General features: G+C 44.4%; 1 protein-coding gene across 3 annotated transcripts in view; it reads left to right on the top strand.

The window, feature by feature from the left end:
- The first annotated feature begins 521 nt into the window (after positions 1 to 521).
- Positions 522 to 18,009, top strand: part of AMPD3 (adenosine monophosphate deaminase 3) — a 44,643-nt gene continuing 27,155 nt past the window's right edge. The window contains exons 1-6 of one of the 3 annotated variants that reach the window (XM_066639829.1): positions 522 to 788; positions 5,773 to 5,998; positions 9,185 to 9,380; positions 11,032 to 11,197; positions 15,267 to 15,486; positions 15,830 to 15,959. In XM_066639829.1, the coding sequence (XP_066495926.1) occupies positions 5,778 to 5,998; positions 9,185 to 9,380; positions 11,032 to 11,197; positions 15,267 to 15,486; positions 15,830 to 15,959 (933 nt within the window). In that variant the 5' untranslated portion in view covers positions 522 to 788; positions 5,773 to 5,777. Of the gene's footprint in view, positions 789 to 1,061; positions 1,280 to 5,772; positions 5,999 to 9,184; positions 9,381 to 11,031; positions 11,198 to 15,266; positions 15,487 to 15,829; positions 15,960 to 18,009 lie in introns of those variants that run through there. The other 2 variants (XM_066639830.1, XM_066639828.1) reach the window with 2 other exon arrangements.

Here is an 18,009-nt window from a genome sequence, read left to right as displayed (position 1 = left end):
AAAGGCTTACCCCCAAGGGGGTGGGCACCAAATTGCAGCTTTAGAACCCAATCTTATGCATTTCTACTCAGAAGTAAGTCCCATTAGGGTCAGTGGGGCTTACTCCCAGGAAAGTGGGGATAGGATTGCAGTCTTAGAACCCAATCCTATGCATGCCTACTCAAAAGTAAGACCCATTAGAGTCAGTGGAGCTTACTCCCAGGAAAGTGTGCATAGGAGTGCAGCCTCACAGCCCAATCCTATGCATGTCTATTCAGAAATAAGTCTCATTGTGTTCAATGGGGCTTACTCCTAGGGAAGTGTGGATAGGCGTGCAGCCTCAAGGCCCAATGCTATCCACACTTTCCTGGCAGTAAGCCCCACTGATGCTCATGGGACTTACTTCTGAGTAGACACGCCTACGATTGGGCTGTTAGTCATTCAGGAAAAGCGAAGTGCTGGCCAGGGCCCCCTGGAGTCAGTGGACCAGAGGCGACGCGCAGGTGGCGCGTAATGCGGAAGGCGCTCTGAACGTCTCCCCCCACAACGCGGCAGCGGCTCCAGCAAGCGGAGGACGGGCCACCACCTTCCAGGCCGAGAAGGGCAGGAAGACTATCTGCCAGCAGGGCGGGCTCCCAAGAGGCCTGCCCGGCGCTCCCCCCTTTGCACAGGGAGCGAGGCGGCTCTGCAACCGGAGCCTCCCTCTTCCTTGGGAAGCGAAGTTGCTTGTTCGCGCGCAAGGACTGCGGGCAGCGCCACTCCTCTTGCTGCGGCGGGAAGGGCGTCCAGAGGGCGTCCAGCAGAGGTAGGTGCGTCCTGCTGCGCGCCCTCTGGAGCGGGGGGAGGTTCACGCTGCAGCCGGCTTTGCAGGCAAAGGGGGGGGGGGGTCAGCTGTGCTTAACCGGGCCGCGCTTGGAGCCCCCGAGAAGCAGGTGGCACTTCCTGGCGCGCAGCCCGGGGGAGAGGCGAGGCTGGAACTGCGTCCCCACAGCCGGGCAGCTCCATGTCTGTGCTGGCGCCCCTTCTCTGCCCCCAGCCCGCCCCCGTCGTCCTTCTCTGGGTGGGCTTCCACCTTCCCCGGGGAGGGAGCGGAGCGGAGCCCGGGGCAGGGTTGCCTGCCTGCGGCGGCGGGCGAGCCGCTCCTGCGAACTGCAGTCAGAGCGCGGCAGGAATGCGGCAGCTCCTACCGCGGCGGCTCCTCCCCCTCCTGCCTCCTTCCCCGGCAGGCTGGTGCGAAGGCGCCTTTCCCAGCTGCATCCCGGCTTGGCAGGCTGCAGCATGACTGCCCCCGGGGCGCTAGGTAAGTCCGCGCTGCTTCCCGGGCAGGTAGGAGGCAGGCGGAGCAGAGCAGAGCAGAGGCGAGGAGCTGCCCTTGGAGCGCGGCAGGCAGGAGTCGCCCGGCTTGGCTGGCACCTGCAGCCCGGCTGGAGTCGCCCGATTCCGCGGCTGGCCCCGGCATTTGGCCGCAGCAGCCCTCCCCAGCCCAGGCGGCTCCACGCCCTCTTCGCCATGGCGGAAGATCCGTCCTGATGGCTCGAAGCTCATGCAAAATTCAAGCCTTCTCCAGACTCCGGATCGATAGCTGCCCTCCTGAATCGATGCCCAAAGAGGAGGGGAAGCAGCGCTCCCCGAAGAGGGCAGGGGCGATGCCAAAAGCTCAGTCCCAGGCAGGACGCACAATCACCACTGGCGCTCCCAAGGAAAAGGCTTCCAGAAGCTGTTGTTTCAGTCAAAGCGACATCAGCCAATATCTGGTGCCTTTTTTGCAATCTTCAGTTGTTCCTGTGCTTGCAAAACTGCCCAGTCACCTTTAGATGTGGACACTCTAGTCAGCTAGTTTGGTAAGAGAACTCAAAGAACTGAGGCTGCAGTCCTTCCAGGGAGTAAGCTCCACTGAACACTGTGGGACTTACTCCTGAGTAGACATGTGTAGGATTACATTGTAAGACTATCTTAACCAGGTCTACTTGGAAGTAAGTCCTATTTTGTTCAATGGGGCTTACTCTCAGGAATTAGGATTGCAGCTTCAGTGGCTAATGAATGGGTTCATGAATGCCAAGTAGAATATGCATTGCATGTTTTTAATGTTTTAAATTTGATGCAGCAATGTGACAGGACGTTGAACAAAATGTGACCTGGAAGCCTGACTCCCTCCCTCCTCATTTTCTAGACCAGGGACTGCAGGATGAGGCCTGGACATCAAAGATGGTGTTAAAATATATGGATAGTGTAACCAGTGTTTGGAATTTTTAGTTTACGTATCAAGTAGAGACATTAAAAAGTTAGACTAATTGCCTGAGTGATAAAAGGTACAGACTTTGCTATTACTTCCTTATAGCTTGAGAGTGCAATCTTGTCATAGCAATCCACTGGCGCAGTAGACACTCTGCTGGTCTAGAGTTCTGCAAATGTATCATAAAACATGTTTGCAACTACTCTAATGTATGGTGGAAGGACCTGCCAGCACTGCATTCAGACCTAGGGCCATCAGTGGAGGTAAGACTTGCATGGGGGGGGGGGGTGGATTGTAGGCAGGGAGGGTGTGTTTCTGGATGGGGTGAATCTGGCCTGGGAGGGGGTCAGGATCCTCTGCTGTATCCTAACTCTCTTCCCAGACCTGCCTGCATTACATGGGACGGTTCAGACCTCTGCTGCCTAAAAACTAGTAGAGATCTAAGTAGCCCTATAGGGCAGGCTTGGGCATTACTTGGGATAAGGGGAAAATATTCCTTTACCCTGAGGAGACCTCCAGCTACCTCATAATCAGCGCTGGATACAGTGCAGGCCAGGCAGCCTGGCTACGCCAGCGCTAGTTAGGATTTGACAGCCCACGGTAGACAGAACACAGAATTGGATTTTTGAACTTGCTTAGAATGAGGGTTAGTGCTAGGAAGAAAAATATATTAGAAACCTTGCTGTGCAGACAAGAAATAGGAAATAAAATAATTAGATGCAATATAAAGAGATACAAAATTAAAGCTTGAATGCCTTTTTCGTTAATGGCCAACTGAATAAAACAACATCTAATGTTATGAAGTGTTCTTAGGCTAAATGCAACTTCCAAACAGCTTTCTGGATATTAATAGAAGATTGTTTCCCATATAACAACAAGCTCATATATCAACAGCTGAAACGCTGTTATGCTTGTAGGAATATTATTACAGTGGTTCTGAAAAAAATGAATACCTGGTATTATCTAAAAGTTGTTACATTTTTTCCCTAGGATAAAACTACCTTCTTCTTAATAACCAAAAGTACACCAATTATTTGAGCATAATTCAGTCAACATTTAGCCCTTCTTAAAAACCCCTTGAATTGTAGTGGGAGAGATTTAACTCTCCCACTGAAATGAATGGGAGTTTAAAGTGGTAAATTTTGACTGGATCATTTTTTAAAATTTGAGATAAGTTTAAAATTCATTGCTCAGATCTACACTTCCATACAGACTAAGTTTTTTTTTATACAGTTTATTGATTTATGATCAGATTTAGTAGATATAAGTGAAATATGTTGGTTTTGTGTAGTACCTGTAAATTTTATGTGAACATTAGAAGAAACTCCTTAATAGTAAGAGCAGTTCAACAATGGAGCCAATTATTTTAGGGTTGTTGTTGTTGTTGTTGTTGTTGTTGTTATTAACAGTATTTATATACCGCTTTTCAACTAAAAGTTCACAGAGCGGTTTACAGAGAAAAATCAAATAACTAAATGGCTCCCTGTCCCAAAAGGGCTCACAATCTAAAAAGATGCACAATCTAAAAAGAGTGGTTCTCCCTCACTGGAAGTTTTTGAGCCCAAGTAGGAAAACCTTTTGTTGGGGATGCCCTTACCCTATATTTCCTTCATCAAACAGTGTGTTGGATCAGGGCCTCAGAGAAGAATTTTATCAGGGGGTACTGAGTTTATTTTGGGCCCCTTCCCAAAGAGGGGTGAAATGGAATGGGGGGGGGTGGCAATGGGGGCAAAACAGGTAGGAGGAAAGTGTCACCAGCTGGAATAGTCTTTGGAGTCCAAGTCTTCCCAATGCAGAGCTCAGGTCTACCTGCCTGCCAGTTTGGCAGTTAGATGCAGTAATATGGAAAACCAGACATACTCCTAAGCCTTTCTAAAATCTTTCATGTATAGAAAATCATTGCAGGAGATGATTATCATTGTATTTATGCTCACACTAGCATGGAAAGTGTCCTGTGTACACCAAAACTGATTTCTGCAGTAGCTACAGTCCTGCAGCTGTGTTACTGAGCTCCTATACACTCCTTCATGGTTAGCAAATCTACAAACCAAAGAGCTACTGTAGCAGGTCAGTTTCCTCCCAGATGTGACACTTCTAAGGAATGTATGGAATCCTGGGCCTGGAGTGTATGGCAGTAGTCATGGCCAATGCCCACGGTATTGTCCACAACATCCTGCATGGGCAGTGAGATTGGAGAATGTAAGATCCCAGGAAATTTCTGGGCCCCCTCCTTTGGCTCCTGGGCCCCCTTCCTGACCCTGAGCCTGGGTACAAATTACCCATTTACCCCCCTCTCTTAGGCCCTGTGTTGGACTAGATAGAATCCAAGGTTGGGGCAAGTGTGTAGAGCTAACATACCTTCTATCTATGCAGAATCCTTATAAAAGCATAAAAATGAAATAGTGGTTCAGAGTAGTGTGGAAAAGTTACATATTGATTGTCCTAATCATTCTGGATTGCACCCATTTTTTTTCTAAGTTCCACTGATTTCAAATGGATTTAGAAGAACAAGTTCACGTTGCTGCATAAATAACGTGCATCAAAGCACAGTTTAAGGAGTCACAACTCAGCCCATGTCTCTTGTGCCATGAGTAGTTTAAAGTGAGTTGAGCACTGCTGTAGCAAATGTGGATCAAATTGTGAGTTGGGTGCCTGATTAAGCAGTAATTCAATTAGACACTTTGTTACACTGAACTTTATATGGTTTTACTCTTATCCACATTCTCAGTTTAGTCAAACCAATTTGATCATGAAAATTGACCTTTGCTTCCAAGCAATTGCTGCAATCCAGAGGGTGTGTGATCAGTGGCGTTCGGGGGGGGGGAGAGTTTTGCAGGTGCTTCAACATGCAGCGCAACTGGCCCCTCCCCCTTCAGAGCTATTCCAAGCTTCGAGAGCATCTTCTCTGTGTTGCTCTTGCCACCCGGAATGGTCAGATGGCAATGGTGAGGAACTGCTTACACTGCTTACATTGAGGTGCCTGCAAAACTTACTGTTTTGCCCCCCCCCCCCCGGGAATGCCACCATGTGTGTTAAGTTCTATATGAACAGTATGGGTATTTTCTTTTTCTGTCCTAACAGTGGTTGAAAAAGTTTCTTGACAAGTCGCTTTTGAAATTCTGGAAACTTCTAAATATGACTTCCATGGTGTGTGAGGAGCTTCTGTCAGGAAGAACCAAGAACCCCTTGCTGCACTCATTCAAACCACTTCATGTATATAAAGGAGTTCTGTTGGTAGCATTTAGTATCTTTAAGACTGGGGTATATCCGCATTTGGCACAGAAATAATATTCTGTATTGTGTATTCCATTTGAAAATTCCAAGTACATTATGCAGGACTAATTGAAACATCTCTTTATCTTACTTTAGTCATTCATATTGTTCTATGGACCAGAATAGGTTTTACTATGTGAGGAAAATTGTAAAGTGTAAAATTAATACTACAGGCTATAAATGTGTACTGTATTGTAAGTTGTATGAGATTAATTACTTCTTGGTTACAATTATGTTAACAGAACTATGATTGCGGTCTACATAATTCTGTCTTTTTTCTTTCATAGCCGAGATGCCCAGACAATTTCCGAAGCTAAATATTTCTGAGGTGGATGAGTCAGTTCGCCTTCTGGCTGAAAAGGTTTTTGCCAAAGTTCTTCGAGAAGAAGATAGCAAAGATGCCTTGTCATTATTCAGCGTGCCTGAGGATTGCCCTATTGGACAGCAAGAGGCAAAAGAAAGAGAACTGCAGAAAGAATTGGCAGAACAGCAGTCTTTGGAGACAGCTAAAAGGTTTGTTCAATGAGTGTGCAGCAGTAAAGTAAGGCTTATAGGAACATATTGTAGCACATCACAAGTGGCATGGAATTCTTAAATATAGGTAGAATAATATTTTACTTTAAAGCCCTTAAGTTAATAACAAACAAGTATTTTTCTTTCATGTGATTCACATCACTGATTTTATAATGTAATTCAGTACTGTACTGCTACCGACATTAAAATCACGCTTATCTTTCATTCTGGTAATGCTGACAAGTGCCTTTACGTAGATCTGATTTAGAAGCCTCAAATATTTGCTTCAAAAGATGCAAGTACAGGTGGGCCCCCATATCTGCAGATTGAATATCCACAGATTCAATTATCTGCAGTTCTGCCTCCCACTGATGCATCCATTAACATAGTTGAAAACCTTACTGGGGTGAAAATGATCTTCCTTATGCAGGTCGCTATAAGCATTCAAGTTTATAGCGACATTAAGGCAGGCTGTTGGCAGTCTGAATGCTTGAAGAGACTTGGTCAACCCCATAAATTATGGGGTTGATCTGTCATTGGATGTAACTTGGTCTTTAGGTGGAAATCCTCAGGGTTCAGGTGAACTCTTTTCCTTCTTCCCCTGCCTCTTCTTCCCTGCTGGCCTCAGCTAGGCGATATCATGCAGCACTCAGCTCAGCTGTTTCCTCCTATGGATGCATATTTACCCTGTGTAGAACCTTCCAGGACTGTGTATGCAAATATCAGGGAAGGTAGCAGGAAATAGACTGACAGAGGGAAGTAGCATCTAATGGTTGGCATGCATGCATCTCTTCCTGCTCTCCATTTTCCCTTTTTACTGAATTGGGAGTGGAAACTGGTGGCTTTTATATGCTGCCACCATCCCACGCTACAGAAAGCAGGCAGAAAACATTGAATCCCAGCGTTTTTTAAAATTAAACATCAAAACCACATAGCTTCTGCAAGGTGATCAGATAGACATGGGCTAGGCAGGCAAAGAGTCAAAATGCAAGTAATTAATAAAAAGTCGAAAAGAAAAGGAATGAAACAAAAGGTGGAAAGCGGGCAAGAGTAAGTTAGAAAAAAGTCCAAGTAGGCCGATGGAAAATGCTTGAATTTGGTTGGATGGACACAAAGCAAAAGCTTGTTCAAAGTAAGCACAATAACTAGTAAGACTGAGCAGATGTAGCTGGGATCTAATAAAGAACAAAGCCCCCACCCCACCCCCCACATGATGGTTTGCCAAACCCGTGAAGTTTGCAAGCTGGTATAAAGGGAAACCCAAACAAGACAAATTCCTGATATTCTAGTGATAGGATTACAGTCCTTATCATTCACTAATTACTTTGTCCCAGGAATCTTTGTTCCTTACACTTACTGGGGAGTAAGTGGGTATATGTCATCCATGTACCAGCATTAGGTTTCTAAAGCAGACCAAACAGAAAATACCTGAGCATCCCTTTGCTTAGACTTCAGTAACTTACAGTGCAATCCTATCTTGTGCTGGAATAGGCAGGCCAGGAGGCTGGTGCTGTATCCAGTGCAAGCTTGGGACAAGAAGTGGCTCTGCTGGAGGCAAGGAAGAACTCTTCCCCTTACTCCCAGGTAAGCCACCATGGCCCCAGTGGGTCTCAGGAGGTGGCACAAGTCCAAGGAGAATGGAGCAGCTTCAAGCTGCTCATGCTGCTTGGGGAACTGGGTTGAGATCTGGCATAACAGCCAGGTCCCAGCCCTGCTCCCTGCCTGTGTCAGCTGAGCTTGGCCGAAACAACCCTTCCTCCCTAAGTCGGCATGGAGCCTGGATGCAGCCTCCACAGGCTGGCACACATCCCTTTTAAGGCACGTTTGTGACCCTTGTGCTGGCCTAGGTTAGGATTGCTTCTTTAGTGTGATTATGTCATCAAGTTACCTGATGGAGGAGTGGAACCCAAGCGGCCCTCCACTTTAGCTAGAAAGGTTTAGCTGCTTGGTCGGTTGGGCATGCCAAACTCTAGGAAGGCTAGTTTCTCCAGATAGGGAGAAGGACTCTCAATCTACAAATGCACGTGTCTGGTTAATAATGGAGTTTCAAACAAAGGACAAAAGACTGCTTTTAGAAGGGTGACCCAGCAGCTTTGTAAGCTGCTGAACCTGCACAGGTGGTTCTGGGAGATTAGTCATGTTCAAAAATAAGGCAAAGTAGGGAAAACACTAGGGCATTCATCACAGCAGGCTACGACTACTCTGAGTCTGAATAACCTGTATGTAGAGCCCTGGAGAAGAGTAGATTAGTTGCAGTCTACATATGGGAGCCATGTATAGTAGGAGAGATCATTTTCTAGGCTTGCTTGCTTGCTCTTCTTATGTCAAAACATCTAACACAGTGGTTTCAAAACATTTTAGCACTGTGACCCACTTTTTAAAATGATACTCTATTGGGACCCACCTAGCTTTACTCTTGTAGAGTAAAAAAACTAAAAAAATAGTTTAACTTATACTAGCTGCTCAAGCCTCTATTTTCATTCTTTTTACTATGGTGAGGGAGAGCTCCACATTCATAGGATTGGGACCATTTTGGTGGCCTTGCTTTCCTCTTTGCCTGGCCTTTGACAAGATCTGAGGCACTGTTGCTTATTTGCAAGTAAACATACACATATGACTCAGTTTTGCTTTCCATATGGCTCAATACATTTTCCTTGTCAGTTTCTCGACTCACCAAAAATCAGATCTCAACCCCACAGTTTGGAAACCACTGATCTAACAGATTAATTGAACAAAATGACAGCATTTTTCTAATATGGGAAGATGTTCTCAAATTACATCTTCAGTCAAATGACTTTTTTAATGTTTATATTCTAATAGAGCCAAGGTGCAGATGGGGTATTGTTTTGCTTATATCAGTTAGAACTGTTAATGTTTGAGCTGGTGTTCCTGCACCCAAAATTTGCATAACATCTCCATACAGCCAGTATAATACTGAGTTCAAGGACTCTGCTGTCCTCTAACCACCCTGAGTACTTAGTTTCTGGCTCACAAATGTTTGTTTTGTGGCATTTGTAAATGCTACAAGTGATAAAATAATATCTTCCTGGTTCATGAAAACAAGAAAAATTGTATCCAAACAAGTAAAACCATGTATCACTCTGCAGAAGATTTTCTAGAACCGATACTTTTGTTGCCCTAGGTAGGTGTTTCAGTCACTTAAATGTTTATGCTATGGATATCTAGGAAGAAAAGTTTCAAGATGATTCGATCCCAGTCCTTGTCATTACAAATTCCATCGCAGGAATGGAAACCTCCATCAGGCACTCCGGCTCTATCTCCTCCTACTCCAGTTCTTCCAGGAGCTTTTCAGCCCACTCAAGGGACATACGATGTACCGGAATTTCAAAGAGTTACAATTAGTGGGGATTACTGTGCTGGGGTAAGGAATTAATTTTTCCTAACTTTTTTCCAGACTAGCCATTGTATGTATAATGTGATTTTAAATTGTTCTTTTAAGACAGCTATATTGGTAAAGCATCAATTCCATTTAGTATGGTCATATAAATTTGAAAATGTGGAATTTGTCTTGGGCAAATCCATCTCTGCACGTTGGTTAATACTTCTTTGTAGGAATCAGTGGAGCCTTTTTAATTCCTCTCCCTTTTCTGTCAGTCAGTGCAAGCTGAGCAAACTGCCATGTGCCCAACCATTACCTGGAACAGAATCCCATACATACATCCTGTAGCCCCACGCCATCATTAGCATGGACAGCTAGGTGGTAGGTATACATAGGCCTCCAATGTCAGGTAATGGTGAGATATTTTGCATTATATGTCTGACCAACAGCTAGTAGAGCAGTTAAAGGGTTCCCTTGAGCACTGTGAGGAATCCCTATAGCAGTGGTTCTCACACATTTAGCACTGGGACCCACTTTTTGGAATGACAATCTGTCAGGACCCACCAGAAGTGATGTCATGACTGGAAGTGACATCATCAAGCAGGAACATTTTTAACAATCCTAGACTGCAGTCATACCCACACCAGGATTAAGTTCCATTTACTCTCATTGATAAAAGAATATACATAGTAGCTTGTTAAAAGTACAGGTCTGTAACATTTCCCCAAATGCAGTCACATCCCATGGTAGCATCAAGTCTAATATATTAAAAATAAAATATTGAAATGAATGGGGATCCACCTGAAATTGGTTCGTGACCCACTGGGTCCTGACCCACAGTTTGAGAAACACTGCCCTATAGCATATGAAACTGGAGAAGAATGATCATACTCATGTTTTGTTCCACTTTTAAACCATTACAGGCTAAACTTTTGCTGGTCTTTGTGTTATATTACTTGAAAATCCTCTGTGTAGACCTGCGTTTCCATCTCAAATTTGGTAGAAAGGTGCAGTAGAGGTGTATTAAATGAACTATTTGGAAAGGGGGACAAAAACTTCTCTTCATGTGAGACAATAAAATCTAAGATCTTCTGTAATGGATACGCTTTCACAAGAAATAAATACACAAGTTGAATATGTTTTGAAGCCCTATTGTCTTGTCACAAGAACAAGCAGATGCGAGCCTTGCGTTCTTCTAGTCCCTCCACTGCTCCTTTGTTCATATGTGAAAAGTTTCCTGGTTTGATATTCTGTTATGTGACTGAACTATGGTTTCTTATAAGTTATGTTGAAATTGTTAGGCCTCATGCTCAGTGAAATGGGTAAATCTGAGTCTGGACTATACTACTTTAGGCAGTGGGTGGTTGCCAACATGGCTGAATGCTCTCTGATGAGTTGTGTCAGCAATCATCCTTAGCTTGTAGTAGTACAGTATTTTTATACCTATATAATTATTTATTTTCTCCTTCCATATCAATAAATCTTCCTGATGTTTCAATGTTCTGTATACAGGAATTTTTAAAAAATTTGTATGGAGGAACACAAATGTCCAGACCCAATCAGGCCAGACTGATGTTCACTACCACAGTGAGAATGAGGCTGGACTTGTCAGTAAATGTGGTGTAGAGTCTATAGTAGAACTAAAAAATAAACCCAAAACTTCAATAATTAACTGTATGGGTTCTCCCTTCAGGTTACAGTTGATGATTATGAACAGGCTGCCAAGAGTTTGGTAAAAGCTTTGCTCATTAGAGAGAAATATTGCCGTCTTGCTTATCATCGCTTTCCAAGAACAACAGCTCAATATTTATGCAGTATGCAAAGTGAAAAATTGAATATTGAAGATGAGGTATTTCCAGGTATGCTTCCTTTAGTTTTGAAACAACCATTTAGCTTAACATATATGACTAGTTTCTTCTAATGGGCCCTCTGCTGCTTAAGACCAGAGTATCTGAGAGACCACCTTCTTCTGTATGATCTGTTCTGTCCTCTGGTTGTCATCAGAGCAGTCTCTTTAAGCCATGCAGCCATTGATGGAAGATGGCAGCAAGGAATAGGGCCTTCTCAGTGGAGGTACCTCATCTATGGAACTCTCTCAGAATTAAGAACTGCTCCCTTTTTGGAGACCTTTTAACCATTACCACTCCCTGAGTCACAAGAGACATCTGTTTGCATTGATATTTGATGCCAGTTTTTTTTTGCAAATTTCACTACTGTTTAATATGTAGAAATATTCTATTAAACTTTTAAAGTTTATTTTTAGAAGGATAACTATTTTAAGCTTGTTAATGTTGGCATGACCATTATGTTACTATTCAGTCTTAAGGTCTAGAGTTCATAACAACTCTCCCCCTCCCCCACATATACTTGACTGGAAAAATGCATGGACTTTGAAGGATTATAATTTTAACTGCATATAATTAGAGAAAGTTATCTGCTAGCTGTAACTACTGGCCAGGATTGCACCTTTCCCCCTATTGTTACCAAAAGGGCTGTTTTGTTTAGGGGGAATTATTACACTATCCTTTTTGGAACCTCAGGATCGGAGGCTGGATAACAAGACGGCGTAATGCAGAGAAATTCCCTTTAGCTTAAAGAGGAGACTGGGAGAAAGATAACTTTTAATAAAAGATTATAGTTTTATTACAAAAGCACAAAGGTAAACATAATGCACATGGAAAAATGGTAAGTAAATGTGTCTTGGTTCTAGAATCCAGTGTACCTAGCTTTCATGGTGGTTGCTTGTGGAGAGTATTTGGTGCATCTGAAGAAATTAGAAAAAGAGAAGGTTGTAGGAAAGGATTTTAGGGGTCCCTGGTCTGCTAAACCCAGTTGCTCACTAAAGATGGGAAGAGAAGGGGAGAAAAAGGGGGGGTTGAAAGAAGGGAAAGAGTTCCAGACGTGAGATAGTTACCTGTCTTGTAGAGCAGTTGGATGGGGAGGGGAGTCCTGTGTGGAGGACCCTCTGACACAACACAGCATGTTGGTCCTTGGAGAGGGGGGAGCAGAGAGAGAGCATTTGGGGCAGCCCTCTCTTAAAAAGGGTTTTTTTTTTGCAATAGAGCTGACCTGGATGTGCGTGCTTACTATCACAGAGTGGGGTACTTGGAATATGTAAAACATTGAAAGGATTATCAGCAAAATTCAATAGGGTCAAATGACTGGCTTCCTAGCTGGGGGAACTTACACAATACAGTAAATACAGTAACCCAGGAAGGCAGTTCAAATTTGCATAGAGTACTTAAACAGTGATTGAGTTAAAACAATGCAATGAATAGGAGACACTTAAACAATTATTTACTATGCCAGACTTCTTCCTATAATGTGTTTGCATAAACAGTGATTGGATTAGGAGACACTTTTGCATACAGTCCTTAAAATAATACAATGAATGCAGTGACCACAGGGAAGTGGAGGTTGTGTAATCCATGAGCTTGTGGCTTGACCAGAGTTTTGGAAGTTTAGCCTGTGTGAGAAGTTTGGCCTTCATGATGTTTTAGTAACATAACCAGATATAAAATCACAACTAAGGAAAAAGGGGATTTTCACATAACACTGTAGCCTTTAACTGCTACCTGATACATAGAAATTAAAAAAGCAGGAAATCTTTCTGGTTATGGGCAGCCTAGTCCTATCCCTGGCTGCTCCACCAGATGCAGCAGCACCAAAATGGCTACTGCTGCATCTAGTGGCACCATAGAGGCTGCTGGAGGCCTCCTAAGGGGAAGGGGACTTTTGTTCCCTTCCCCCGAGTAAGGGCACAGGGGCCGCAGTGGGTCTCTTCCATTCTGCACCAGCACAGACTAGAGGAGCTCCGAGTTGGGTTTTCCAGCCTGACATGGAGCATAGGATCCAGTGAAGCAGAGCTCCACCAGTCCCACTGCCCTCCCATCCTGATCCCTCCCCCTGCCCTAGAATGCCTTTCCCCTGCCTCCAATGCCCTCACCGCCATCCAGAAGGCCTACTGTGCTCTGGGCATTGTCCGGCACTGAGCTCAGTGCCATCTGGTGCTGGGCTGTTGCTGACACTGACTCCTTGCAGGGTGTTGCAGACATGCCTTGCGACACGTTTGTGACACCCAGCTCTGAGGTATGTTAGCATTGGGCCTTAATCACCAGGAAGAGGCTCACCTGCTTAATTTCTTTGTGTCGGGTGCAGGGTGAGAGAAATGGTTAAACGCATAGAAACAGGGTGGAAGACATGGTGGCAATCATATTTAAGAGCAATCCTTTTGACTATTTTTCCTAGAATAGAAGTCTGTAATACAAGCTGCTTCTGAAACTCTTCTAAAAAGTGGAAGGCTGCTATTTGAAAACTGAAGCTGAAAATTTCTCTGCATACTTGAAGCTCATTGTACAGTCTTTTTCCTCTGAGTTTAGGCCCATGGGTGTAATTCAATGCCTAGTTAAAACTTAAATCTTTAAAAAATAATTGGTACATATAGGACTGGCCCATCCTTGAGGCCAACTGAAGCAGTTGACTCAGGTAGCAGACTGGTGAGGGCATCCATCTCTGTCCACCTACTTGCCTCCATTGTGCCTCCTCCTGCTCTCTGGATTGGAGAAGAAAGAGGGGAAGAGGAAATGTGGCAGGGAGGGGAGCACTGAGCTAGAACATGGAGAGTGGGAGAGCAGGCACATCACAGAGCAGCATTTGGCATGTCAGCTCAAGAAGTCTTGTACTGAATCTGGTTGAAGGGCTTTGCATACTTACTTGAGATTAAGGGCCCAGTCCTGAAGCTGGCAGTGCCCAGGGCTCTAGTGGAGTCAAAATGGCGACCACAGGATCCTGTGGGTGTCGTGGCTACTGCCAGTCTCCCCCTCAGGGGAAAGGAGTGTTTGCTCCCTTCTTTTGGGCAGGCAGCAGCCATCGGCTGTGGGTCTCCTCGGCTCTGTACCTGTGTTTTAACAGGATGCTACCACCATCTCCACCCCCTTGAGGGCCCAGTGTTTTCCTCCCCATGCCTTTCCCCTGCCCTCTCTCCTCCCCCAAAAGCTGCATTGCCACCCAGTGGTTTTGCTTACCTTGAAGGTGGTGTGGCATCGTCTTTGTGGTGGTGAGGCTCAGTGCTGACTGGCACTGGCCAAACACCAGCGCTCACTCCTTGCCAGGTGCTGCAAAGTGCTTTATAGCACGTTTGCAACACCAGGAGCCGGCTTTGAGTCTCACCACCAGCCTCAAGATTGGGCCATAAGTCACATTGAACACAGTGCAACTTACTTCAGAGTAAACATGCATATTATTGCACAGTTAGTGTGTGCTGGGTTGTGCTTCATAGTTGTATGCCAGGGGTTCCCAAAGTAAGTGCTGCAATACCTTAGGGCAGTGGTTCCCAAACAGTGGGTTTATTGCCCACAAGTGGTCACAACCCAATTTTGGGTTGTTTGTGAAACTGACAAAGCAGATTAGGCTATGTACATCAAGAGTTAAATAACAAGCTACCTGGGGGGAGCACAGCTGCCCAATCACCATTATAGCCACAGTGTCTTAAGTAGCTGATAATGTTGAACTTTTTTAAGGTGGGGCCAATACAATCCTATCCAATTTTTTACAGTTTGGGAACCACTGCCTTAGGATATCATGGCACAGTCATAGATGTCCATCTCCTCACAAGATTTGGGCGCCACCATCTTGGATCTTGTGAGATTTTGCTAGATCCAAGATAGTGGTGCCTGGCTAAGTCAGGAAGAGACTATGGGGACATCGTGACCCAGGTGAGTTTGGAAACCACTGCTTTAGGCTGAGGGGAGTTGTTGTATTATTGAATGTAAAATTTAAATTAAACTTAATGTTCAAAATAATGTCAATGTGTGGCACATATTTCAATGTTATTAATTTTAAATTGGAATATTATAAATAGAGAATTAATAGTAAAGAGTGTTTTGAATTATTTCAGAAGTGTCTGATATCTAATTCTGATATTTACAGATTTCCAACCACCTCCAAAAGAACTACAGGATCCTTACAATCTTGACGATGCTCCAGGGAACTTGGATTATGTTGTAAAGATGAAGAGTGGCATTTTCTTAGTTTTTGATAACAAAACAATGATGGAACTCGATGAGCCACAAAGTTTGCCTTATCCTGATCTACAGACCTACACACTTGATCTCAGTCACGTCCTGGCTCTCATTGCAGATGGTCCAACGTATGTTGTTGATTTTAATCTTTAAAGAAACCTAAACACAAGCCCATTAGATGCTTTGCTGGCTGCAATGCTACTAATGCAAACCAGTCCTGTTAGGTGAAGTTCTAAGATTTAAGGTACCTTACAACTTGAGTCTCCAAAATTTGGCATTGAGGCAGTGATGGAGAGTTTGAGTAGCAGCCATTTTTTGGTGGTCTACAGCACCAATATTTTGTAAGAAATGAATCAGAATAAAAGTGCATTAGATACATTTCTGATTCTTAGTTGATGACTGTATTGTATAATAAAATACATTAGCGTATGAATTGCTCATAATTATAGTAAAATGTTTCTTTTTGCACAGCAAAACATACTGCCATCGACGACTTAATTTTCTAGAATCTAAGTTTGGTTTACATGAAATGTTAAATGAAATGTCTGAGCTTAAAGAATTGAAGATCAACCCTCATCGGGATTTTTACAATGTGAGAAAGGTAAGTGTGAAATGGATTATTTCATCTATATTCCACCTTTCTTCCATAGTAGAACTTGAGATGATGTACAAGGGGTTCCCAGTTGGTCACTTACCCAGGCACTGATCAGAGCAGACCTTCATAGCTTCACCAAGATGCCTGTATCACGTGCCTTCAGAGAATGCCCTGTGATAGGGCATGCCCTCTTTTTTAAAATTCTAATGTCAAGATGTGTGCATGCATCTTGGAATGAAACTGAAAGCAAAACACATGGTTGTGTACATATGTATGCCTGTAATGCAGTGGTTTCCAAATGTTTTGGCATCCACTTTTTAAAACCACACTGTATTGGAACCCACCTAGCTTTACGAGACTAAATGTTTCACTTTACCAGCCGCTCAAGCCTCTGGTTTTTATCCTTTCTAGTATGGTTGGGGGGGGGGACCACCTACTGGAGCATTTATTGAGCTCCATATTCAACAAATTGGGACTATTCTTGTGGCCTTACGTTCCCTTTTGCCTGGCCTTCAATAAGAGTTGTATGTAAACGCACACGTGCAGCTCAGTTTTGCTTTCCATAAGGTTCAATACATTTTTGTTGGCTTAGATCTAGGGACTTCCTTTGTTTGTTGGAGTTTGTGTTCATTGGAATGGGACCATTCTGGTGGCACTGCATTCCCATCGGCCTGTCCTTCAAAGTGGACTGAGGGCCCAACCCTATCCAAATTTTCTGTGCCAATGCAGCCCCAAGGTAAGGGAACAAACGGTCCCTTACGTTGAGGAGGTTCCATGACTGAGCTCCTTGGACTAAGGGTGGAACATAAAGGTGCCCAAAAGAAGATGGAATTGTTGACAAGGGAAAAAGGAGTGGATAAACTGAAGTAAGGAAAAAAATACTAGTTTAGAATTCTAACATTACAGCTTTAAATAGAGAATCCATTGTGTACTGAATTTCATATCTTGAAAACATTTCTGTTAAACCTCCTTTGGCATCAGATGAAGTGGTGTGCAGTTCATGATATTGATTATCAGCCGACTAAAAATATCTTTGGCATGTGGATTGCATGTGGGTAGTAGGGGCACAATGACCTTGCCTAGGCAGGGATGGTACAGATATCATAGAATTACTCAGGATTATCTGTAACCTTGGAAAGGGTTTGCCTGCATTAAGGATCTCAGCCCAAATGCCTGGAGGTAGGTTGGGCTTCCTGGGGCCAGAGGGTTCAAGGGGCCCGATAGTCTCTGCTTAAGGACCAGCAATAACCCAGGAAAACCTGTGTCTTTTCCCCCCTCATCTCTCCTCACTCCTGACTTTCTTCTTGGTCTGTATCTTCCTTTTCTGGATTCCGCTTGTTTCTTCCTGAGCATGTAGCCCCTCTCTGCTCATTCAGCTTACAGTCCTCTGAGTCCTCTTTCCTCCAAGCTCTTTGGCTCATTCACATGCTTTCCCTTATCATCTCACTCTGTGTCCATCTTTCCAGTCTCCTCCTAGGTCTTTCCTCCTCTCCCTCCATGCTCACTCCCCCATCTCTCTTCCTCCTTCACCACCATCATATTCCACCTCCTTGTTCCATCCGTGTCCCTCCTGCCTCCTTTCACTTTCACCTTTTACATTCTTCTCACTTTGTTCCTCCTCTTTGCATCTCTTTCCCCACCCTTAGGTCTCCTGGCCTTCTGAAGCTCTGCTCCATCCTCCTATAAAAGCTGGGAGCGCCTACAAACTGGAGCTCCCTGTCTATCTGAGCCTCCCCCAGTGCCTGGCAACGCCTCTCTCAGCAGGCAGTTGAGGAGGAATCACTCGCCATTTTTCAGTGTCTTGTGCTGTGGTGGGATGCCACAGCATTGTGGGACTCTCTGCAGTTCTTCGGAGATTTGATAGTGGCATAATAGAGGGAAAGTTGTCTGTTCGATCCAAGATGGCAGTGCCCAATTCTCATGAGATTTGGGCTCCACCATCTTGGATTATGTGAAGTGATGCATGATCCAAGATGGTGGCACCCGGGAGAGCTGGTTGGTGGGGTGCCCCTGTGAGTGTGCCATAGTACCTCAGGGTGCCACATTGCACCCTTTG

This window comes from Tiliqua scincoides, chromosome 1, assembly GCF_035046505.1.
Source record: "Tiliqua scincoides isolate rTilSci1 chromosome 1, rTilSci1.hap2, whole genome shotgun sequence".
Taxonomy (NCBI): domain Eukaryota; kingdom Metazoa; phylum Chordata; class Lepidosauria; order Squamata; family Scincidae; genus Tiliqua; species Tiliqua scincoides.
The sequence above is the reverse complement of the archived record's forward strand: the minus strand, read 5'-3'. Positions and strand labels throughout refer to the sequence as shown.